The sequence below is a fragment of the Lonchura striata genome, chromosome 1A (genome assembly GCF_050655825.1).
Source record: "Lonchura striata isolate lonStrDom1 chromosome 1A, ASM5065582v1, whole genome shotgun sequence".
NCBI classification, from domain to species: domain Eukaryota; kingdom Metazoa; phylum Chordata; class Aves; order Passeriformes; family Estrildidae; genus Lonchura; species Lonchura striata.
In genome coordinates, this window is record NC_140741.1 from 44,224,152 (window position 1) to 44,249,254 (window position 25,103).

Consider the following 25,103-nt stretch of genomic DNA (forward strand, 5'->3'; position numbering starts at 1 on the left):
TTATTTGCCCTTAGCTACCGTGTAACAATTCCTGAGTAAACTTATGTATTCAAAAGAAACAGAAAATTCTCATTTTTGGGGAAAGGATGGACAGACTCAGCATGTGTTCAGAGTTCTGACCATGGAGGCAGAGTGATTGGCACAGCCAGGAAGGCTGAATGGGGATTGCCTTGTCTGCATGGACCATTCAGTAGGATTAGCTGTGAAAAAATAAAAACATCCAAACCTCTCACCTCTTGGAACTGATCACACAAAGCTCATTGCTGGATTCTCTTGAAGACCAAGAGCAGTTTTGCTCAGCCCTCTCAGAAGCAAAAACTCAAGGTGGGTACCTGAAATGGCTTTTATCATTACCTAAGGGGCTTCTGTGAAGTGTGTCAGGGTTTACCAGGCACAGCTCCGACCTTCAGCTGCCACAGCCCCCTTGCTTCAATTTGCAGGCACACATTCTCTCTCCAAAACTTTGTTAACAAGATCATTTTGAGTTTAATGAGAGTATTTCTTTTTCTAATTTGCTTCAAGTAGCTGCATTAAATAATGGAACCGACTAGAGGACTTTCTAGAAAGAATTAGTACAGGCAACCTCTACACCCCACCCTCTACACACACACGTGCATATATTATTTGTGAATACCTTTCCACCTGTGCTGACATGGATGAGAATTTACAACTGCTTCGAAAAAGTTGCAAGAACTACCTCAGAAATTCCACATTTTACTGAGCTGATTATGGTACATTTGTCAGGCAGCCAAATGCTATGTCAGCCCTGCAATTGATTTACAGCAACATCTGTAAGAATATTTGAGGAGAGGAGGAAACTAATGTCCACTTTCAATTCCAGTGTTCCAAAGAAACTAATGGTCATAGGGGATTCACAAGCAGAAAGCACAGAAATAAATAGCACGTTTGAAAGGTTATGTGCTCAATGTTACAAAAAGGAAAGGGAAAAAACCCAAATAAATGCAGTACTTTTCAGACATGAAAATAACCACAACCTTTTCAGGCATGTCTTAACTTAGCTATATAAAACACCTGGCCCTAAAAAAGCAGACCTTTTTTTATTCTTTCCTGACAAATACATGAAGCTTGAGCAGGAAGCCCACGTAAGCTTAAAACTCCTTTGTGAAAGACCTCATTTAAAACAAAGAAAAAACCCACCAAACTTATAAAATAGTTACTTTGCAACTGCTGTGAAATATAAGAGCAAATTTCTACTTTTCCATTTAAGAATGTTTTGTGAGGAGAAAAGAGGCCCAACACTTCTGAACAGCTGGAAAGCTTTGTGGGGAGGAAAGAGGTAGGAATGCCTTTCCCAGACCCCTCTCCTCAGCCTCTGCACCTGGTCAGTGACCAGACATTACAGACTCAAAGATGTTTCCTCAGCTGCCTTGTCGGAGAGACAACCATCTGGTACAGCCTTTTATCTGCACTTCAGTTTAAAGGAACAGATGATTCAGGCATTGCTTGCACAGCTCCTGAATCTGAAGCGCTGTCTGAGATCTGCTGGATCAGGGCAGGAGCAGTGGAGAGCAAGGCTGCCGCTGTGGCTTCCCTGCCAGCAGCACACACAGCAATTCTGAGAGGCCGCTTGGGGCTTGCTCAGAATCTACCCTGGGACCAGCCTTCTACAGCTCTCAAAGAGCACAGGCAGCGGAACAGTGCTAATCACACAGAAAACTACCAAGCCTGACTCTTTATGATTGTAGAAACTTGTTGAGTCAGTACGTTCAAGAAAAAATCAAGGAGAGAAACTTGTTCTAGTCTGAAGGAGAATTAATCCACAAGGACCTGTCAAACTCAGATCAAAAGGATTTGGGAAGAGGGATGTGCAGCAGGGAAAAGAACAAACAATGGCTCTGCACAGTCCAGTAGTGTGCCTGGTCTGTGTTGCCCTGATAACCCAAGGGGGTCTGCACTTTATATTCCAGTTCTGGATGGAAAAGGGAGAATTCAAACAAAAATGAAAATAATTTTGAGACAAGTAATTTCAAAGTGAAAAATCAGAACATGTCTATTTTTTCACACTTTTTTCATGTTCTGATTTAAACTACTTAGTAAAACAAGTTCAGTGGCTCAATGTCAGAGTTGCTTTTTGATTTAATCTTCTCTTTTTTCTTTTCAAGAAAACCTCCATACTTTGAGAAGTAAATGCTGTTTCAGACCAAACTGCTAAAGTGTGCTAGCAGTTTTAATAACACAGTTGTTACAGGCTATAGAACAATAAACAAAAACATTTTTAAATTTAGGCACTTAAGAACCTCAGTTTATGTTAAAGGATAATTTTATTCATTAAGTTAATGCAGCTTTCTGATTAGTCATATTTTCCATCATCACCACCATTTTACTACTTTACCTACTGTGTGGTCACATTTATGTGAAATTTAATTCATTCTAAGAACATTTTACACATAGGTTTTTGTGCCCTAGCCAAAATCTGAGAGCAGATTAACTTATCCCTGCTAACAGCAAATACCTATGAGGCTGCTGCAAGCACCTCTGACACCTTCCATTCTTTAGCTTCCATGGAAGGCTGTGTTAGCTAATTACAATGGAGGCCGTGTTTCCCCTTTCCTGAGGGAAGGTTAAGAGAAAGAACTTTACACTAATAAAGAATCCGACCGCTCTGTGGCAGAGGCCAGGCTACGGGCAGCTGGCTGCTGTAACACTGATGCTTTCTTAATGCTGGTGTACAGACCCACAGCAGGTAGCAGTACAAATACGGTTTATTTTAAGCCAGGAGAGTGGCTAGTTTCAGTTATGAGTTGGCTTAATTATACATGTCTTCTACACTTAATCAAGCAGTAGCTTCTTCATTACTCTGCTAGTCAGCCACAGCTATTAAAAAACATAGAACAAAAGATTCACTTGGAGATGTGTTAAAAATTATGTGGTACCAGTGAATCAAATATTTTTTGTGTGAGCTCTCTGGTTAGTCAATAGACTGCAAAATTCTTCTGCATGCAGTAAGGCACATCATGAGGGATCTCCTTATGCCAAAGGAAGGACTAAGTCTTTCTGTTTACTTCTAAGAGTTTAGAATCACAAAGAGATTGAAAAGCAGTTCCAAACACTCCATTGTACTTTGCCCCGCAGAAAATGCACACCTTCCCCATTCAAAGGCTAATAAAGTGGCAACTTTAACACCTTGATAAGCTTATAGAATTATGAGGAGTAAATATTAAAACCTGCACAAGTCACTCCCTTAGAACAAGGGAACTATTCAAAACCCCTCCATAGAGGGGAACTATAGCCCTCTTCCCCTGAATTCCCTTCATGGTATCTCTGCAGCTCTACTTTACAGTAGCACTGACTACTTCCCTAATATGTAGCATGCCAGCCCAACACAGAACTGGATACGTCTGGGCTGGCCCATCTATGAAAATCAGGATGAGAGTAGTCCGCCATTGGCTGATGAACAGAGGCTGAATGGAGCCCCAAATTCTCCACGTCACAGCAAAACACCAGCACTTTGCAAACATTTTGCAAGCAACTGAAGGACATCAATGTCTATTCCTCCATGACAGTTTCTTTTCAGTGATTTCTAAAATAAGTAGGCTGAACACCAGGAATAGTACCAAAGGTCACTTCTTTAACTGGATAGGAACTGATGTGGCTTTGCATAAGCTTGAGAAAAGAATCCAAAAACTCACTGTCCAAAAAGATGTTATTTCACCTGTCTCTATAATCAATACCTGAATTTTGATAATCCAGCAGCAGACCCAAATAATGTCATAGCTTGTCCATGCACATCTACAAAGGAAGTGCTGAAAATAAGTAGGTCCCATATTGCTATGGCAAATGAGTCTTTGGACTGTGTTGCATACCAGCCCTCCAAAGCAAAGGTCTACAAAATCTCAAAGCCTGTTTTATATCCAGATGATCTTACTACCTCTGTCAAGTAAGTTAGCATGTTTCAAATTCACATGCCCTAAAACTGGCCACCATTAATTTCAGAACAGAGTTTATTCAACAGCCAAACAGAATACCAGCAACACCACTGCCCTTGTGGATGGCTGAGGACCAGGGATCATGCAGAAGTGCTATTCAGTAGCCCCTAATCTAGAGTTAATTTATGGTTCTGTTCTCTGCTGTGTGGGAAGAAAGTTTCTGAAGTAACAAGGCCAAAATTTGTTTTATAAGCAGTGAATTTAGAACTGCTACCAACTTCACCCTCAGATCCTGCTGTGCCATGGCATTCTTGAGTCACAGTGATCACACTCATTCTGACACAGTGGACCTCACAGACCACAGGACTCTGCAAACTATGCACTATACCAGCAATATTCAGTCTTGAACCCAAACACAGAAAAACAAATGGATCTTGTTTGTCTACCAGAAAAGGAGATTTTAGATGCAGTAAGAGGTAAATCTCCCAATGACGTGCTTTTTGGTGCATTGCTGCTTCTGGCACTTGAAAGCATAGAGGGTGAGTGGAATTGAATATACAAAAAGCATTGTAAAGCTTGTAAAGTACAAAAAAGCTCTTTATTATGCTTATAACATTGTGTTATTAATATTTAATTCCTGTGTCCTAAATTATGCATTTTCTGTACACTCACACCAAGTTCTTCCTAAAGCTGTGGCTAGTCTGTCTCTCTCCAACACTTCCCCCTCCTCTCTTCCAGCACACAACCACTTCTTACTGTCTGCAATTGCACTGTGCTCTGTAAACTGAATCAATTTGTCCCAGACTGTCACCACAGTGCCAGGGCAAGCAGAGAAACCAGAACCTGAGGAGCATAGGTTACAAGAGAGGGTCCCCCAAGGACATGGGAGCAATACTGAGCTATGAGAAAAAGAGCAGCACGGGAAACAGGAGAGTCCATCTGCACCTTTCAGTAACAGCTTAGGTGTGCACATACTTATCTCAAGGGAACAACTGACCCCTTAATACTTAAGCACAACCACCAGGAAAAGCACCTTTGCCACACATTAGTGAGTCAAGACAGTGTTGCTTTTATTCCTTCCTGTAACAGTCCCCTGAAATATAACAGAATGCATCTGGGAAGTTCCTAATCAAACTAAAATGGTATGCATGCAAACTGTGTCTTGTTATACAATGTTTTTTCTCCCTTCACTAAACAGGCGGAGGTTCCCCTCTCTATTTTTTTAATGAAATAATTTCACAAGATTTGTAAACTAACATCCAACTAGTCAAGACACATTCTCTATGACAAAGCAATACACAAAGTGAGCAAAAAAGAAGACTTAATTGACAAAGTATAATTCTCTGAGATGTGTCATATCCCAAACAAGAAATCTTGCAGGTAGCTAATAGAATTTTGCCTTACATTTATATTCAAGAAGGAACACAATGCTCAATTATAGTCCTGGTTTGTAAGGCTGGCAGAACAGAAATGTTTGCAGTGCAAAGGTAATCTTAGTTCTAAGCTTCTTTGAAATGGCTCAAAGAATAAGGCTTAAGTGTTCAAGAGACCCCTGAGACTGAAATAAGAAGTGTTTAGTGACACTAATGAGCTCTCAGTTGCAGAAGCTTTGCATCTAACTCTTAGCCATTTTTCAAGATCCCCTTAAGTTACAAATTCTAAATTAAAGCATTTGCTGCTGAAATACAGCAGTACTCCATAAGGTTGTGTTTGAAATTTTAACACCGCTCAGTATGCAGGTATCCCTAGTATCATCTCACACACACAATTTAGGTGACTCATTTAGGAAATGTTTGTGCCACAGAAATTGTGGTAAATTATTAACTCAATTTATCTAAAACTATTTAGGGCTTGCAGAAACTATACCTCAGCAACTGCTTGTGTGAGTTCAACAGGCAAAATGTTCTGTTGTGTAAAGCATTAAGTGGATACTGCCCTTAAAGAACATTCTGTAAGGTTTAAATGAGCCCATGGCAAGATTCCAGCTGCTGCTGGTCATAAAACTGCAAAATGTCTGTTTGGTCATTCAGCAACACAACACTTGTTTCTCATTCTAACTCTTGAGATGCAGTGTAAGCTTTACTCAGGGTTGGCTAAAATTTATTTTCCCATCACATCAACTTACAATTTAGTTTTCAGCTGAGTAAATACCCAACTACCAGCTCACTAACATCTGCACCTTAGAGGGGAGGGAAAAAAAAAAAAGCCAAGCAAACTTCCAAGCCTTTAAAGTGGGAGTTTGGTTACATCACTGGTTTAAAAAGAACTACAAAGATTTTGAAACTTTACAGTATATCTTGCACTTTACAGATACCAAATGTATACTTAAACACAATCCACTTATAAAACATAAAAACTCAAGGTAGCAGAAGAGGACTTGGGAACTTTAATTTCCATTTCTTGGCATTTAAAGCATCAAATAAAATTTTAAGTAATTCCTATGTCTAGATTGTTAAATGCAACTTGATAAAAAGCATTTAAAATTCAGTTGTTGACCTTGAACATTTACTTAGGTACAGACATCCAAGCCTTCGGAAGATTAGTATCTTTGCAAAGAAGATGAAAAAGGAATGACATTGGCAATGTTTTCAACCTTCACCTATGACAGAATTTAAGGCTTGTTTCTCATGACGGACCTTTAACATGGAGTTTTAAAGGACAAACACTAAATCTGAAGTTACTGTTTTTAACTTGGGTATTTTTTAATATGTCAGAAAGCAATGTCTGGTTAAAAATAGGAGCTATCACAGGCCCCAGCACTCGTCTCCCTAAAAGCATGGCCACTGAGGAGTGGGGTTTGGGGGAGAAAAAGGAGAGATACTGAGTGAATCAAATTTTAGATTTCTTGCCCTATTGACCTACAGGTTTGTGCTTAACTGAGGAAAAATTAATATCTTTCAAATGCATTTAATTATAATCAAATACCCGTACCAATGTCTTTCACCACATCAGCACATCTGGCAGCAATGAAGACAAATTAACAATAAGTCAAAAAATCTGGCAATATGATCAACTAAAGCACGCAAAATACATTCTGTATGCTTAGACCACCAGTGACTAAGGACAGATTAACTTCCTGTCTCTAATACTAGTGCCTAAATTAAAGGGAAATTGCATTGCAATCTGGGTACCAGGTTTCTGGCTGCAGACAACTAAAAGCTCTCAGTTCAGCTACACCAGGCAACAAAATCTTTGCTCTCGCTTTAGCCATGATGCCTGTGATGGCCTATTCTAACAGCTGCTTTTAATTTAGTTTAAAAGAAGCTATTTGGCAACCATGTAAGTTTGCACCTTCAAAGCAGGCAGATTTAAAAAGCCAGTATCCTGTAGAATTAACCATTTTGAAGTCTCACTGTTTTAGTGCAGTGATGACAACAGGATTCACAGTTTTTAAAACAACAGGCATCATGGAAACACAAAGACTGTTTTCACTCAGTTTTATCTACTGTTTTATAGTAAGCAATCCTCCTCCTCTTGTATAGGTAAAGATACTGGGTTCATTACTACAAATAGAATCCAGCAAGAGTCTACAATTGCTCAACTTGACTGAACAATTAAATAAAGCACAGAACTCATCTGTATCCAGAGAAGGGCAGCCAAGTAAGGAAGAGAAGCCATGAATTAAACAAAAAAACCCATTATCTTGTTCTTGGATTACCTCGTCATGTTGAGCAGGGAGTGGTTGCAGAAGCAAAAACGAGGGAGAAAGGGTATGGGAAAGCAAAGACTCAGGCACGCACTGCCTATTTGGCAAACACTTGACACTAAGCCACTCAGAGAAAAGCTGTTATCAGACAGATAACCCAGTGCCTCTTTTTTTTCCCTTTTACTAAATAGCTTGATATGAATTTGTGCATCTACTGTGTATACCCCCTCTGACAGATACAGGCACAATAACAAAAGCACAGGGAAACTGCTGGTACTACAGCTTCACAGGCATGAAAACTGAGAGCATGTGAGTGCACATCTGACGGGGAAATTCACAAACTGGAGGATTTACAGCCTTGCTTTAGTTCAAATAGCTGCAACCCACCTTAACAGTAGCGTAGCAGGACTACATCCACTCTTTGAAGATGAACATATTTTACACACTAAATCTAAAGGTACAAATTTAAGTCAAATGAAGGTGCAAATATGCATCAGAAAGCACCTACATTTGCAACACTGTCTACAAATGTAATTCACACTTTCCATTCTTCATACACTAATGTGGGTCAGAGACCACATGGCAGCATATTTTATTAAAGTAATGTGCAAATAAGATGCATGATACCTGCAAACAGCATGGAGATTCCATTTGTAAAAAAGGTACAAGTAACAGTACAAAATTAGAATGCTTACTGCTCATTTCAAGAAAATTAAGTCTGTCACAGAAATACATACACTGTAATATTTCCACCATTAATTTACAAAACATATTATTTGCATTAAAAAAGGCTATAAAATAATTACAAATATAGTATTTTTATAAGGATTTTTCCCTGTATAACCAATGTAGAGCATCTTGGAAATTATGCTTTATTGGAAAAAAAAACTTCTTTCTTCTGATTTCAGAGCATCATGTGGTTTCTTTCTTCCCTTCTTCTTTTTCCCTTTTTAAATAAAGTTCCATACTGAGGTAGTAGTATGTCAAATTATTTCTTTGGTTCCAGAAATCGTTAAGTCCAAAAGGAGCTACGTATCCAAATCACAGGATTGGAAAGTAGAAGTCCTAAAGTTTTCAAAGGACTGTTTGCAAGCATAAAAGTTATTTTCTCCTCTAGAAACTGTCCTTTCCTTTCCCTCTTCATCTGCCTCTAAATCAAAGTCCAGTGAGACATGATGATTATTATGGGAGGTTTTTGGTTGGCAATTTGCTGGCTGTCTACAGCTTGAAATAGAGTCCAGCTGAGGCCTCCATAAAGGCTTTCCAAATGTTCCTGAAAGACAGTAAAAGAGTGAGCACAGAAATATTGATGCTAAAAGCTTTGTGTCTTACCCTAATGTACATAAATGACATTGAAATGCAAGACTGACAGAAGTTCATCAAAGTGAGATTTTACTTAAATGTTGTTCCACCATTTTAAAGAAAACATCCATGTGATTAGAAGCGTAAGGCAAGATTCTGCCACCAGAGACATTAAAAACATTTCCAAGTAGTTGTATAGCCATACACAACTTCATTTTTTTTGTTTTCTTGACTATTTCCATACCCATTTTTCTTTGGGGAGGGTGGTGAAGGGCGAGGTGAAAACACAGATCAAACTGCAAACACATCAAAAGACACTTTCAAATACAAAAGTCACTGCCTGTTTTGTTATTCAATAAATGGCACATGAAATTTGCCATGCAGTTCAGAAAAAAATAAGACAAGAATTAAAAAAAAAAGTAACCTCAAAATCTCTATCAGGTTTTACAACATTGTCCCAAAGTGAAATCTGAATGCTAACACAATCTTTTCTGGCTAGCAACTCCCATTAATAATGAAGATGCACATAGCCACATGCTCCATTCACCACTGATCATCCAGTCAGTTGTGCGCAAAGAGAACAGTCGCAACCCAAAGAGAATTACACATTTCAGTTAAACTGTTATTAATGATTATCTGGATTTACTAGTCAATAAACAATCAGTGTGTGTCATTCTTCACCACTGGGAAGCTGTAAGTATCAACACCTCTACAATAAGGGCCTTATTTTTTCACTGCAGAAAGATACAGCAATCCTAAGTCATAGTGTCTGTAAGGACTTATTTTCAGAGGACAATGTGCTGCAGGCTGACTTTGAAGAACTCAACTTTTATTAATAATTTAACACTACTTTTTAAAATAAATTTTGAACCAAAAATGCAACACTTTGCTTTTGTTTACTTGTTGGAAGCAAGGGTTTCAAGTAAAACTGTGATTTGAGAAGTTACTAAAAAAGGAATTGGACTAAACCAATTTTGACCTAATGCAAAATGGAAGGATGTTCCTTACAGCACCAAAGTTACAAATGAACTGTCTTAAAAACAAAAATCCAAGCTATGAACTTTCTGGCTTGTGCATCAACTGTGATACTAACTCCAGCTGTCACAGTGAAGTCACTTCACTGTGACTGCACAGGCAAAAGCGGGCTTGAATTTGATGAATTTGGATTGAAGAAGAGAATTCACAACTAAAGACAAGAAATCTGACACAACAACCACCATCTCCATGATCCAGCCATAGGCTCTTTGAGGAAGAGTGCTAATGATTATGAAGCATCCAAGGCAATGACAATGCAACATAAGTGGGGTAGTATGCTCAGAGAACTGATGAAAGAAGTAACTGCATAAATTTTTAGGGCAGAAAGAGGACTATGCACCCTTGAGGTGACATTAAATCCTGGATATATGAACATACACATGGACTGCTTTCTGCAGGAGACATTCTGAAGGCCTATCTGCACAGTCCCACCACAGTAATAGTGGCAGGCAGCCAGGAGGCTGGCTGTGTGCAATCCCAAGGTCTCTGCCAGATGTCCTGGCATCTGCAACATTTTATAGTTCAAACATCTGGCTTTTGAAGAAGGAAAACTTCAGAGCTTGTGCCTCCCTCCCCACCCCCTGAGAACAAAGAGCCCAGTGATGCACATTCCCCCAGGTCCCCTTCAGAGCCAGCAGACCCAGGTCTTGATCAGCCAGTGCTGACACACCAGCTGGGAGACAATCCATGGTACCAGGGCTGGTTTTGGCGCTAAGATATCACGAAGATGAAAGCAGTGTGTGGTTTTGTATTCATTTTAAACCAAGAAACCAAACCAACATCCAAAATTTAATGAGCTTCAAGGATAAAGCAATGCTTTTCTTCTTCCCCCACCTCTCCCTGCAATCTGGATTAAAATTGTAAACCCTAAACTTAATTTTGGGAATTCTTTTATCATGCACATCATGAGAAACGACAAAGAAGGATAAGGGAGGGTATCTTTACATAGTGCCTTATTTTGAAGGGTAAATAGTTCTGGCTGACTATTATGGAATATATACGCATACAAGCTCAAGTCTCCCCACCAGAACTGAGCCCTCCTTACTCACCTTTGCCTGTCAGGGAAAACTTCTGGTATGCCTGAAGTTTCTTAAGGTACATTTAAATTAAGTATGCTAACATTTACAGAAATCTGCCAACTTATTAAGACAGAAGATAAGATGTAAAATCACTGGTGAGATTTTTACATAAGTGTAAGCTATTACGATCTGGTCATCTAAATATCCTCATTACACAGTTTTACTATAGTAACTTTTCTGTTCCTCAGCATCAAACATTTGGTAAAAAAAAAATAGTGAGAAATCAGTTTCGCTTGGTGTTGTAGGTAGGAAATGAGACAGCAAAGACAACAGCAGCTTGAATAAAAACAATAGCTAGAACATACCCATGAAAGTGCTTTTACTTGTAATAGATGAGGGTTCCAAACTTCTGTTTAAATCAAATGTGTCTGAGTTGAGATTTTTGCTTTTCAGTCCAGTTCCTTCATTTTGAGTATAAATAGAGTTCATCAATCTGCTATTTGTAGCCTGTGTCCCAATAATGCCAACACACTGGTCAAAGGGATCTTCCTGTGGAGGTGAGTACTGACAGCATTCCTTTTTCTTTAAATATCCAGACTCGTAAGGGCCCAAACCTGCTGTTCTCTGGTCAGGGTTGCAACCTAAAGGAAATGAAAAATTCATTTTATATAGATTCATCTTAATAAAGATTGAGTTAAGAATAAAGCTTCCCCCCACCAACTTACTTGTACTGTATGCTTCAAATGCATCAGAACTGTAAGTGCTGCCTTTTAAATACAAAGTTCCCGAAGTCCCCAGATAGTGGCATAGGAATGGATCTGCAACACCCTCCAAGTCTGTTTCACTGCTGTTATCCAGATGGCAAATGCCTTAAAAATAAAATTGTGTGTCAGCACACAGTCTTTTCTGAATCTCCAACTTAAGAGTTTCTTGAGTAAGTTTTAAGAACCCCATGTGTTCAACTGCATTTCACAGTGTAGTTTAGAGTTTTCTTGGATTTAGCCTAACCTTTCGATAAGAATTCTAATTCCAACAACTGTTCAATTAATTAGCTTGACAGAGAATGTGTCACTTCACTGTACAATCCTTGAATTACAAAAAAAAGCCCAAAACCAATGACTGGGATCAGAGCCGGGGACTTCCTTCTTCCAAAGAACAGAAGACAAATTCAGGATCTGTCTCACAGGCACCTTTCAAAGCAGAATGTCAATGTCAAAGTCCTGGTTGGAAGAATCGGAGGGAGTCACTGGCTGCCTCAACAGCTATAAAGATTTTTAGTTCAGTGGTTCCTGAAAGCTTTGGACACAGTCTCTGGTTCTTGATCCACAAAGAGGCTGTTCTTCGTACTACCCCACAACTGCAAAACTATCTCACCACCAAGTGATGGTTTCCACCTATCCCAGCTCCTGATTGTATCTCAACCCCAAGCCCTTTCCCAGAAAGGTGCCTTTGCCTCCCTAGTGCAGGTACATACAGGATTACTAGGGGTCACAGGTATAAATGTCAAGTATTGCAGCTTTTAACTTGCAGTCACCTTGAATCCTTTATTGACTGTGACCATAATGATATTTTTTAACCAGCAAGTTGAAACAGTTATACTAAAGTTCCACTGGTATTACCACACATGCCTACATTCCACTAAAAGCATCCTTTTCAAGCTGTAAGAGTGGAAGATATGCTACGGTAATTTCTTTTGGATATTCTTGTTTTGCGCATATCCTCGTCAGTTTAAATTTACCCTTGAGACTAGAGAAAAACTTCCTGATTTAAATAAACACCATAACGTCATCTGGATGAACAGAACCAAGCTCCAGTTATTATCGTGTTGAAAAAATCCCAAGCAATAAATTTCATGTCCTCTATTAAATTCTGTAAACATGCTTCTTTAGAGTTCTTTCTATTAGTTAGAAAGACAATAGCCAACTGCAGCTCCTCAAGTCACATGAAAAATCTGCTTAGCATTTTCTACCTACCATTATTGTCCCTCTGCTGCAGGAAATACCCTCCTACAGAAGATGAGAGGAACTGATGGTGACTGCCATTTTCAGATGAGCCATATCCATCCTGTCTTTCAGCCAGTGTCCCCTGGGATGACAGGTAACTTGGAATGTCAGCAGGCAAATTTGTTTCATCTGTGGGGGTGCAAAACACATACAAAAGCCATCAACACACTTCAGTTTGTAGAAACATTTTTAAACTTGTCAGCAAAGCACTGAAAGTAATAAATAATTCAACTTTCTGCTTCTGAGTCAAAGCACACAAATGTTCTTACAATAAAGTCACTACAAGGCCCTCACAAACATTTGTTTTCCTTTTCAAGGTAAGCCTTCAGTTTACACACCTGTATTTGTGATGCTGCAATCTTCATTTCTCCTTCTGGTGTGGTAGATGATGACCACCCACACCAAGGAAGTGCCCACCACACAGCAAACCACAGCTATGATCACAATGCCAACTGTGGCCCATCCATCATCATCAAGTGATGGGGCAATGTTTTGAGGAGAGTCACAGGTGGGAGTAGGAATTACATTAAGACGGATGTTGCCTCGTTCTGTTCCAAGTGTATTAGACATTTCACAAGTGTACTTCCCAGCATCTTCCACATCTGTATCCACAATAATTAGTAACTGATTGCCTGCAGCAAAGAAGTGTCTTTCTGTTACCATAAGAGGGCTGTCATCCTTAGTCCAGTTCAGTCGGGGTGGAGGGCTACCACCTGCAATGCACTGCAAGACTGCAGTTTCACCTTTTGTTACAGTTCGATCCAGCAAAGGCCGCAAAAATGATGGTGTTTCTGAAAAGAAAGCACAAACCTTATATTCTAAAGATCTCACAAGAGTAAGAAGTGTCCCCTTCCTTCACAGCTCAAGAGGAAAATCCAAATTAAATGCATCAGTAAGGCCTAATAAAGCTTACTCTCATTCTAAGAAGAAACTCAAGAAATGGTACTTGAAGTCTACAATTTATTTGCCAATTGATCTGATTTACATGCTTGATTACCTTAAAAGGTAAAAATGCCAAATCATACATGCTTAAGATTGCACAGAACTACAATAAAAATTATTAATAAAAGGTCAAGAAATCAGAAGTTAAACAAATCTACTGTCTCTAAATGAAAACAGAAGCCCCTTCTTCCCTCCATCCCATGCGTACCAGATGTGTATACACTGAGAAACATAACTAACTTTCATTATTCTGAATCATAATACTGATTGTGCTGTTAAGGTTTGCCAATAACTTACCTAGTACTGTTAATGTTGCATTAGCTGAAATGCTTCCAGCAGTGTTTTGAGCTGTACAGCTGTAAACACCTGTGTCCTCAATCTTTACATCAACAATGAAGAATACATCATCTTCAGGCATGACATGCATGCGCCTCTTGCGTGCTGCAGGAAAATCTGTTCCACCATCTTTCTGCCAAGCAATCTGTGGGATAGGATGCCCAACTGCAGCACACTCCAAACGTGCCATTGCCCCAGCTCGAATGGTTAAGTCCATGGGGATTTTTGTAAATGAAGGCAGCACTAAAGAAAAGTTGGTGACACCAAAATCAATACGTGAAACATACTTTTCCTGTTTTGTACAGTATTTTCTTGAACACTCCTAATGGGCCTAAAAACACTAGAGAAACATACAATCTAAATTGATCAGTAGCCAGCATCAAAGGAGGGAAATTTGTGAAGTATGTGAGACCACCTAGACCAAAATCTCATATTTGCTAACACCATCCTACGTGACCTTTCCATAGCATCTTGAGAAAAAGTTTTCTCCATCTTGTAACACTGACTTTCCCAGATTTACTAAGAATTGGGTATGGTATTTTCTTTTTCCTATACTATGTTTCAGTACACTGACTGGAGGTACAACTGAACAGTGACCTTGGAAATGGATAAATTTTTAAGAAATAATCTCATATTATGGATCTTCTAAAAGATGCAGATGACGAGAATGGAAAATCTATGAATCCCTATCTTGATTAAAATCATTCTAAGCCCACAAACAAAACATAACATACTTACTGTTTACTGTAAGTTTGGCTTTGACAGAGTAGGATGAACCAAAATGATTTGAAATAACACACTGATATTTCCCTTCATTACTGAATTCCACATTGCGCAGACGAAGGATGGTGGTGTACTCCATCACTTCTCCACCCTGGGCCCGGAGGTGTGCATAATTCTCCATTTCAGCATCTTGCAGCAATTCGTTGTCTTTCTTCCATGCAAAAGTCATTGGGGAATCACTGCTGCTGGCTGCTGAACACACAAAACTCAAATTGGAGCCTTTAATTGCTGACTGGGTTTCTGGCTGGACAGTGATCTGTGGTTTAGGAAAATCATCTGCACAGAGGAAAAGAAAAAAAAAAAAATAGCTGTGATGCCTGAGGACACTTTCCAGAGAGTTAGTAAGCCTAATTTTATAGGTTTGACAGAAGAGTCAGGTAAGTATTTATTAAATAGATCCACAACAATTTTGTTTTAAATTTTGTTAGCCTTAGGGCATTTAAAGATGCTGTATTTATGAGTTTATTGTGCCAAGCCATCTCTTACTGAAGAAAAAGCACATTTAAAAGCAGACTTTGTGCATAGTTTCTTCAATAGCAGCACTAAAGATAGAAGAACTACCCCCTGACATCCATAAGAACTACTCTGAACATCAATCATGAAGCCTACCTCTCATCTTTACAACACCTCAGGCTGCTGTGAGTTTTTCTTTATTGAAAGCATAGTTCTTCTGCTATCAGAAACTGCAAGTTACAGTTGAGCGTTTCACCCAAACCCACAAAAAAAAATCATGTACAAAAGTCAGTGTACCAGTGATATGCATCTGTTTGGGCCAAAGGCAATGGAAGGTCCCTTAAGCAGGGCAGAACAGAAGAATTTCAAGAATTTGTGGAGGTCCCTTTACTATAGGAATGTTACCTTTGAAGTGCTATGTTGTGAGTTTGCAGAATTAGCTGCCTTCTAAATTATTTATTCAATTGTGTGTACAGTGTATGCACAAAATGAGTGGGCAAGTAAATGCCTGGTCTTCAAAAACCAAAAGCAGTAGTATATTCCCAACTTTCAAGATGTGTCCAATCTCTGAACAAAGGAACAGCAGGGAAAGCCCTGTGCCCCCAAAATTCCTCCCTGCAGATTCATGGGCTTTAAGAACCTCCCAGGCCATTTGCTTTTCATGCTTCATAACCATATCTTGCCATTTGCAAACTGAGTTAATACAATCACTGACTTTGCACAGGAATAACTAAGTAAAACACTCTTAAGTACTTAAATAAGCCTTGTGAAAGGACAGCAGAACATACTTCAATCTTAATTACCTGACAGGAAGGGGTGATACAAAGGCCACTCAAATAAGCATACAGTACAGAATATAGAACACACCAGGATAAGACTAGCATCATGTTTTGTCACAATAGAATAATCCAAGAGCATATTTGAATGAATGTATCACAAAGACATCCACATATATACACACCTTTTAATTTCAGACAGGAGTCAACACACTCCACTTAAAAATTCTATTAAAGCAAAAGCAGCCATTGTAAACTTGTAAGGCAAGGTGTGTACACCTGAACGTCTAGTGATAACACACTTGAAAGATGTAACTGAAACAATCAATGACTTTAATTAGTTGTTTCTGCATGGCAATTATGTTAAGTATCAAGCACAAAAACTGATTCACTACATTACTTTTTGCTAATACATCTTAAACCGTTTAAAATTTATTTCTTACAAATAGCATTCAGCAGCCAAAATAAAGATCACAATTTTCCCAATTTAACAAATGGAAGATGTATATTTAAATCCCCAGCTTAATTTTCTGACAGAATACATTTTGCATAAATTAGGATGTCCATATATATTCCTCCACCCACTGAGTAATCTGTAATTCCCTGCATTATGTCAACCTTTTCTTCTCAGCAGTAGCTAGAATATGCTCATTATTTATTAAATATCTGACTGCTAACAGGAAAGGAAAAACCAACATTTTGGTACACTACTTTATATTCTGGACTTGCTTTCCCACTGAAAAAGGGTAGCAACAGTAAAAATTAGCCAGTTATATTTGCTATCAGACAAAATTATTGAGAAGACACTTTTTGTCTCCAAAGAATATAATGTTTGAATTTTCTTTAGTAAGAAAAATAAAACTTATTCAACAAAAATACATTAAATGCAGTTAGTTGGCTTTTAAATTTCCAGGTATTTTCAAAGTTCACACTTTATATATCAGAGTAATCAAACATGTCCTTACTCTGAATGCTTAGTTTCACTTTGCTTTAACTAGAGAACATAACACAGTTGTTCATGAATGCTACTAAACACATACAGAAAAATTTTGGTTTTAAAACAGATGCTATACCTCAAATTCTCAGGTCCTAAAGTAAAAAATATTTTGCTAGCATTTAGTATCTGTCAAACTGAAATAAAAACTACTAGTATCATGACTGTGGTAATCAGGTATTTTTTAAACACACTTAAAAGGCAATAATTTACATACTCCCAGTAATTTTTAAAGCACACAAGCATACATAAAAAACATCAGATCTGAGGCCAGTATGGCTTTTTTACCTTGACATTTTATCAGCCCTGAGAGAACCTCAAGACTAATGGAGTATGAAAAAAAAATTTAAAAATAACCAACCTCAAAATAATTTCGCCAAAATATGTCTCACTTAAAGATGATAGTTATCTAAACAGCCTCTTTTAAAACTAGAGGCATGTACCTTTACCCTCACAAAGTACTGAGCTTTCACTCCCATGCTATGTTCTATGTAAGCAAGCTGTACTTGGTATAGAAGTCAAAATACCATTGCTCCCTGTCTTGTACACAGCCACAAGCATTAAGCATCTACATCACAGTTTGGGAACAGAAGAAAATGTGACTAAGTATCCTCTAAATTTTGTTACAGAAATCACAACATAACAAGGAACCACAAAAGAATCTCAAGCACACAGCAATATCTGTTTTATAGAATGAGAATTAGAGGCTACACTCACCACAAACAAACCCATCCAGGCTGACAGCAAAAATACTTCTCCCTTTCAGCAGCTGAGGATGAGCACAACTGGCATTTACAAAGCTCTGGAAGTTGTTCTCTGACATCCACTGTGGTAGCCATTTCAACTGGCAGTCACACAAGAGACTTGATGTGTTGAAGTGCCTAAGAAAAAGCAATTAAAATCAAATCCAATGTTTGTTTTTTTCTGTTTCTAATACAGATCTGTATGAGCACACTTTCATAACAAAACTAAGGCTTTAGGTTAAACATGCATATTGCAAGAGAAAGACTGCACTATTGCTCAGCTCAAATCCCCTCCCTTGCCCAGCTGGTGATGCTGTGCCTGATGCCCCCCAGGACATGAGTGGCCCCTCCTGGCTGCCAGGGCACTGGTGAGTCATATCCAACTTGCCATTCACCAGGACACCAGGTCACTTTCTACAGCTCTGCTTTCCAGCATCTCGTTCCCCAGTCTGTCCATACACCCAAGGCTGCCCTGTGCCAGGTTCCGAATCCAGCACTTTCCTTGTTGGACTTCATACAGTTGCTGATTGCCCGGCCCTCTCATTTGTTGAGGTCTCTCTGCAGCTCCTCCCAGTTTTGCACCATCTGTGAACTTGCTCAGTATCCCTTCCAGTCCCGAGTCCAAGTCATTTATGAAGATCATGGGGTTGAGGATGGAGCCCTGCTGAATTCCACCAGTGACAAGTTGCCAATCTGATGTCAACCCTTTCAGTATGACCCTCTGCACCCAACCTGTGAGCCAGTGTTGTTCTGCATTGCTCAACAGAAAAAAAGGGTGAGAGGACAAAAACTCATCCTCACTAAAATACGCTTTTCGCAGTGACTGCTTCACAACTTCTCTGAAGACCTGTCTCTCTGCTACTACAGGCGAGAAGGACCCAATTGCAAGCACTGCATTTTACTGTTCCAGAGAGCTTTAGCTCAGTGATAGCACTGCTGGTCTTTCAGCACGTTGCATTAAAGTCTCCCTATCTAAAACACGTTAGAGATCACCCAATTTAAAATAAGGACTTTAGAGACAACAAATGTAGCAGAAAATTAATGCAGCCTCCTATGGTAACCCCAAATGTAACCCTATAACACTGGCAGAAGCTTTTTAAGTTATTTCCGAGAGATTACAGCAGTCAGGCAATGTCTCACAAGGCTTTTAGTTATGCATTTATATGTATAAATAATATCTATATACTTAACAGAAATTATGTCTTTTGATAGAAACTTACAATTCTTTGAGTTTCTTCATTTGTGAAAATGCATTTCCTTGAACTGACATAATTGCATTGTTACTTAGATCTCTAGGAACAAAAAAGAAAAACAGGATTAGAAGAAAATAGTAATTTATTAAATTGAATGGATTTGACTCAAGCAATAATTTGATATTTTAGTGCTATACAAAGGACGCTCAAGCTCAAAATCAAAAGCGATGCAAATAAGGAGTTTCATAGCATGCTTAATACATAAAAATTTCTGCATTAATTCCAAAATTCACACTCAGTGTAAATCCAAAACTGAAAAATCTTCTGAAGATCACATTAGTAATCATGGTAAGTGCATTTCATCCCAAGTCCTAAGTGAAGCTTGTTAGTCCTACTTTAAATTCAGTTAGTATCAAAATTCATTTTTTTCCTATTTTGGGTTAAATGTGGATTTCTACTACTTACAAGTGTTCAAGTGCATCCAAACCAGAAAATGCTTTCTTTGTAATGGATCTAATCCTGTTTCCTTGGAGCAGCCTGAAAAATTTAAGCACACAATGCAAAAGAAATGCAATTATATGAGAGTATTTTTGAGCTGAATAATTGCAATTTTGGTATTTATTTTTGAATTGTGACTAGTATTCACCACTCACCTATCTCCAATGCAGCAAAACTCATCACATCTAAAAGGTACTAATTTATTCCCCTTGAATAAATAACTAGATTTTACAATGATTTTAGAAGACATTTAAGGTGTGCACTTAAGTGACATGGATTATTCTATAAACATCTTTTAATTTCATAAATCTGCATTTGAAAAATTCAATGAATTTGAGCCACTTCCACTGGATGTTGCTTTACATTACTGAAGACTAAGCCTGCTACTATGCCTTTGTCATATGATACACTTATTATTTTTTAGTGTGGGAAAACCTCATTCTTTGATAAAAATGTCCATAAATATTAATAATATTTAAATGTTTCAGATTAGTTTGACTTGGAGAATCTTGAATTTCTTTTATGGAAAAGGAAGATGTTACAGAGAACAAAGTGGTAAGAGAGGAAAAATAATCTCTGCTACTGAAAATATAATACCCTTAAGTGTTTTGTTTGTTCCTTAAAAGACACATAATAAACTATTTTTTTAAGGCATGATAAGATACAAATATTGTATCAATACTCACAGCTTCTTAAGTTTATCTAGGCCAGAGAAAGCACCATTCATATCTTCAATAGTCCACGATATTTCATTGTTTTTCAGATCCCTGTTTAAAAGGGGAGGGGAAATCAAAGCACAAAAACTATTAAAAAGAGCAAGGCACATACTTCTTCAACAGCATGTAGTACTTAAAAAAAATCTACAATAGCTTTCTGTTAGGTTGGATTTTTGTTCAGTTGGTTTTTGTGGGCTTTTTAAGAGAAGCTTTTCCTGACTAACTTTAAAATTTCAATTTTTACTGAGAGACTTTGAAGACTATCAGTATTTTTTCCACTGATAATTAAAAAGATCACAAACTCAACAATTTTTAGAACTGTGAACAAACAAATCCACATACCCATCCAAAGGTATTCAGACACAGGACTATTTAAGCAAACATGCACTGAAGGAAGGGAAAGGACCAACTGTTGTCCCTTTGAAATGGAACATGCTCACATCTTTTTAAGTCCTTAATATTAACACCCCCAAACACTTGCTTATTATTTGTGAAGCATAAAGAGATTACAGATTTGTGTACAGAATAGTGTGTCTGCAAACAATCTACAGGGTTGGGCTGGAGGACAAAGAAAAGCCCAGGAGAAAATGCCTGATATTTAATACCTAAACAGCTCACAATTCTCTAACTTCTTCTCTTTATGATCTCCAAGTCTCTTCTTAAAAAACACAGTGTACACTCTAATTTGCATCCTTGCTAGATGTCCTAAGCATAAGTATGTGAGCAAACCCCCGAAAAGAAAGCCTAGAGACAAAAGCAATTGTTTTGCTCATCTGGCTCACAGATGGGTCAGTGGTATGCAATGAGAAGGTTTTAATGAAGATGAATGTATTTAGATTAGTTCTTTCCTTCCTTTAAGAAATGCTATTTCAAAACATGGTCTAATACTTAAAGCAACTGTCCAGTCATGACAATGAGTTTTGTCTTCTTATTTCTGTTATGAGGTAAAATGATTCAGTTAAGGCACAACTAAGACCCAGATCCCTAAAACTGTGGGTAGCAGCGCTTTGCTTGCTGCCTTCAAAACATATGCCTCTCCCCCAAGCAATCCTACTGGAAGTGTGTATCACAGTTACCACCATCCATTGTGCACAGCCTTAACAAAAGAGGAACTCCTCCCTTTCTCAAGTAGTCTGGAAAGAAATCTTACTGTAAGAAAATTATACACTGATCAGAGGAATTTAACAAAATGTTGTTGTCTCTTTCATAAAGAAAAGAAATAAACCTATAAATACAGGATTTTTCTTAACGGTTTTGACCTTGCAAATTGAGTTTGTCAACTTACAAAATCTGTAGACCAGAAAGTCCCTTGAAGGCACAATCAGCAATGTAATTTACTTTGTTGTTTCCAATGTACAGTCCAACCAGCACGCTTAAACCAATGAAGCTTGAATCATCTAACCTTGTTAATTGATTGAATGTCAAATCTCTGAAAATTTAAGGGAAAAAAAACCAAAACTTATTTAACTTAGTTCAACTCACATGAATTTTCAGGGGTGAAGCACCGGTTTTCTCCTGATGATTATCACAGAACACACTACACCACTTCCAACCACACAGCATTTTGCATTGTTTCAAACAAATCACAAATTACTGCAGAATTAATTTCTCTCATTTGAAAATTCCTGTGTTACAGCTTTAGTACAACTGCTACAGTGAAATGGAGCAATCTCAGTTAACTTCCAATATAACTTCCAGATATAACTGTCTATAACTGTCTACAGCAAAATCGTAGTAATCTTGGAAAATTTGCTATGAAAAATTCACAGGTCAGAGTTAAGACGCTTATGTTTTGGCATGTACCTGGAATGGAAGAGAATAAAGGTACTCACAGTTCACTGAGTTTTTGGCAAAATTCCCAGGCATCAGGACTGATCCTGCTGATAGCATTTTGGCTGAGATGGAGCTGCTGCAGCATCAGTAAGCCATAAAGCCAGCCTTTGGTTACCTCTGTTAAGTTGTTATGGTCCAGCTGCCTACAAACAGAAAAAGATGTAAGGTTCAGAAACTCAGCAGCATGCATGCTACGCCACAGGTCCACCACTGACCTCATGACACTGGCTAGATAGCTGGAGCGCCTATTTAAATCTTGAGTTGTATTGCATGCATTTACACACTCACTACTGACTACTTGCTCCTTTTCAGACTGCAACAACACAATTCAGTTCAAAAATGCCTTTAAATTTTACCACACAATTCTATTAATTTTGTGCAAATCTACTTAATATGTTATCAGCAGAACCTACCAGCAAAAGTTTGATACTTACAAGATTTCCATGTTGGTCAAACCCCAGAAAGCACCATCCATGAGCCTCGTAACCCCATTTCTCTGCAGTTTTAATGATTTCAAAGCAGGAAGTCCTTGGAATGTGAGCCCATCTATTTTTTTTATTTTGTTGCGATTCAGCTCCCTGCATCAATAGAATTTACAGTTACAGCAAAGTAATTTTACCTACATGACAACAATCTTTCTTCTCTCTATGGAATCAACTTATTTAAACACTTTTCTTGCACAAGAAACAAAGACAAGAAGTAATAAATGTCAAATATTTTATTGTAACACATTATGTTCAACCATGTTAATACTGTCCTGCCTTTCTGATATGGAGAACAAGTACTTGGTAGTTTCTTGATTTTCAGACTTAAAGAATTCTTGTAGACCTAGAATGTCTAGGTTAATCCTGTTCCCAAATTCAAAATTGAGAGTGGTGTTTATCCAGCAGTAGAGCTGTTAAGGCTGGTTTGTAATTGCAATCAATAAACAGTCAAAAGAAGTTAAAATTTTAGTTGTGATAACTAGATAAAAATTGTGCATCCTGGGTGATCTCTTTCTGTATCTGTAGCCAAGCACTTATTACATCTCTCCCTCCTCCACAACCAGTTACACAGTTATAGTGCCTTCCCTCTTTCTCAAGTGGTCTTGGCACTCACTATTCTGCCACTACACTCATCCTGTGCAGGTCAGAAACTGGGAGCAATGTGTATCCTGTGAGGTAGATGCAGGGCATAACTGGCTGGAGGGCAAGATGAAGTGACAGGATTAGGCAATACTACCTAAATGTAGTAAAAGGAGTGATCACCTGCCCCTTCAGCGAAGTCTTAGGTTTACTAAGACTCCTAAGTCTCCTTCCAAAACTTATTTCCTCATGCAAAGTAGAGGTCTAAATAATCTTCTCCTCATAGTTATACCATCATTATTTTTCAGTCACAACCCTGTAAGAATTCAGCTTGTCTCTATGGCAGTCTGACACAAAATCTACCTGGTAACAGACCTGAGGGAGAACTCTACATCTTATGAACCTGTCTTTAAATATGAATAAAAAGTGAAGAACATTCATTAAGAACAGGCTTTAGTTCTTCTCCATTCTTCTTTGAATACTGTCAGGTGGTAAAACAAATTTTTTGCCTTCCTTGCAGATAAGCTGCCTAACATAACTCAGTCAGCATAATGACTATGAACAAAGGGAACATTTTTAAGCAAGGATATAACCAACATCCAAAATTTAAGGTGAATCTGAAAGTCTACCAAGATCATTAACAAATCCTGAGCTTCGCAGGACTGTCCTCATTCTCTTCTACTGAGGCCTAAATAAAACTGTTCCAGCACTTGTATACAGAAGAAACACAGTTACTCTTTCCAGAAGTGTCAAAAACTCTTAATATTTCAGCATTCTCAAAACCTATCACTTTCAAGGCTAACCTAAGAGACTTTGTAATTTTTAACTCCTGACTATCTGATATGGAAAGTAATTATCCAGGATTTGACAAAGCGCAACCCATTCTCTTGTCCATTTTCTGCACTTTCTAAGTTTTCCAATTAAAACAAAAGCCACAGACTCTTTCATGTAACTATATTATTTATTTGGTAAAACAATATGGACAGCATCGTATCAGTAAAGCTGAAGGTCTATTTATTCAAGCATATTGCTTATTGTCATGTCATCTGAAAGCAAATTAAATTCCTTCATTCCACTGTGAAAGCAAAAAGTAAATGACTGCTGCAGTGAACTATAGAAGTTTACTTTTCTTACTATTTTCCTGATGCTTTTTTACAGAAATACTGCTACTACCCCTTTTCCAGTTCTTTTTTTTAACTTTTAACAGGCAAACACAATTTTAAACACAAAGACTGTTCACATCTCACCAACATATAAGACTAGTTTTGTTCAGTACAATGCTGCAGTTAGTAAGGGTTGTAGTAATGTTTTCTCTGTCTCACTCTGCTTTTGGTTAAATTAAAGGCTAAAGTTCAAGCACTGCCAGTGCTTTGGAAAACCTGAAAACAATTAGTCAATTGTAGGTTACACTTACAGGTGCTGCAGATGGGACAGCTTAAACATCTTTTGAGGAATTGCTGAAATTTTGTTCCTGTTCAGTTTCAATACTTGAAGTGTGGTAGACAAATTGTCAAAGGTACCAGGCTCCATAGAGGTTATTCGGTTACTGTTAATATACCTGTTGAAACAATGTCTAGAATGTTAAATTTACAGTTATTGATAAATTCTTAACACCAAGTAGTGAAACACAAAACTCTTGTGGTGCTCAGTCACTTATAAATGGAATTTTTTCATATTAATTAGAGCTCTTGACAGCTTTTTCTATAGTCAAATAGTATTTCACCACCACCATTTTACTCTGCCAGAGCGTGGTAATGGAAGAAGATAGTATGTGGCAATCCTGTTCCTTTTTTATTAGTCAGTGTATCTGGCATTCCAATATTCCTGAATAAGAATTAAAGTATATTCACAAGAAGTCTATCAGACTCCATATGAATACA

General features: G+C 38.0%; 1 protein-coding gene across 1 annotated transcript in view; it reads right to left on the reverse strand.

The window, feature by feature from the left end:
- Positions 1-4,932: 4,932 nt before the first annotated feature.
- The window catches only part of LRIG3 (leucine rich repeats and immunoglobulin like domains 3), a 40,581-nt gene continuing 20,410 nt past the window's right edge, over positions 4,933-25,103 (reverse strand). Inside the window, exons 5-19 of the mRNA XM_021547417.4 lie at positions 24,638-24,781; positions 22,594-22,737; positions 22,159-22,302; positions 21,612-21,755; positions 20,297-20,377; positions 19,578-19,649; positions 19,140-19,211; positions 17,894-18,057; positions 14,909-15,229; positions 14,132-14,413; positions 13,231-13,683; positions 12,863-13,021; positions 11,615-11,758; positions 11,255-11,530; positions 4,933-8,806 (exon numbers count right to left, since the gene is read on the reverse strand). Coding sequence (XP_021403092.3) covers positions 8,562-8,806; positions 11,255-11,530; positions 11,615-11,758; positions 12,863-13,021; positions 13,231-13,683; positions 14,132-14,413; positions 14,909-15,229; positions 17,894-18,057; positions 19,140-19,211; positions 19,578-19,649; positions 20,297-20,377; positions 21,612-21,755; positions 22,159-22,302; positions 22,594-22,737; positions 24,638-24,781 — 2,845 coding nt within the window. The 3' untranslated portion in view covers positions 4,933-8,561. The remainder of the gene's footprint in view (positions 8,807-11,254; positions 11,531-11,614; positions 11,759-12,862; positions 13,022-13,230; positions 13,684-14,131; positions 14,414-14,908; positions 15,230-17,893; positions 18,058-19,139; positions 19,212-19,577; positions 19,650-20,296; positions 20,378-21,611; positions 21,756-22,158; positions 22,303-22,593; positions 22,738-24,637; positions 24,782-25,103) is intronic.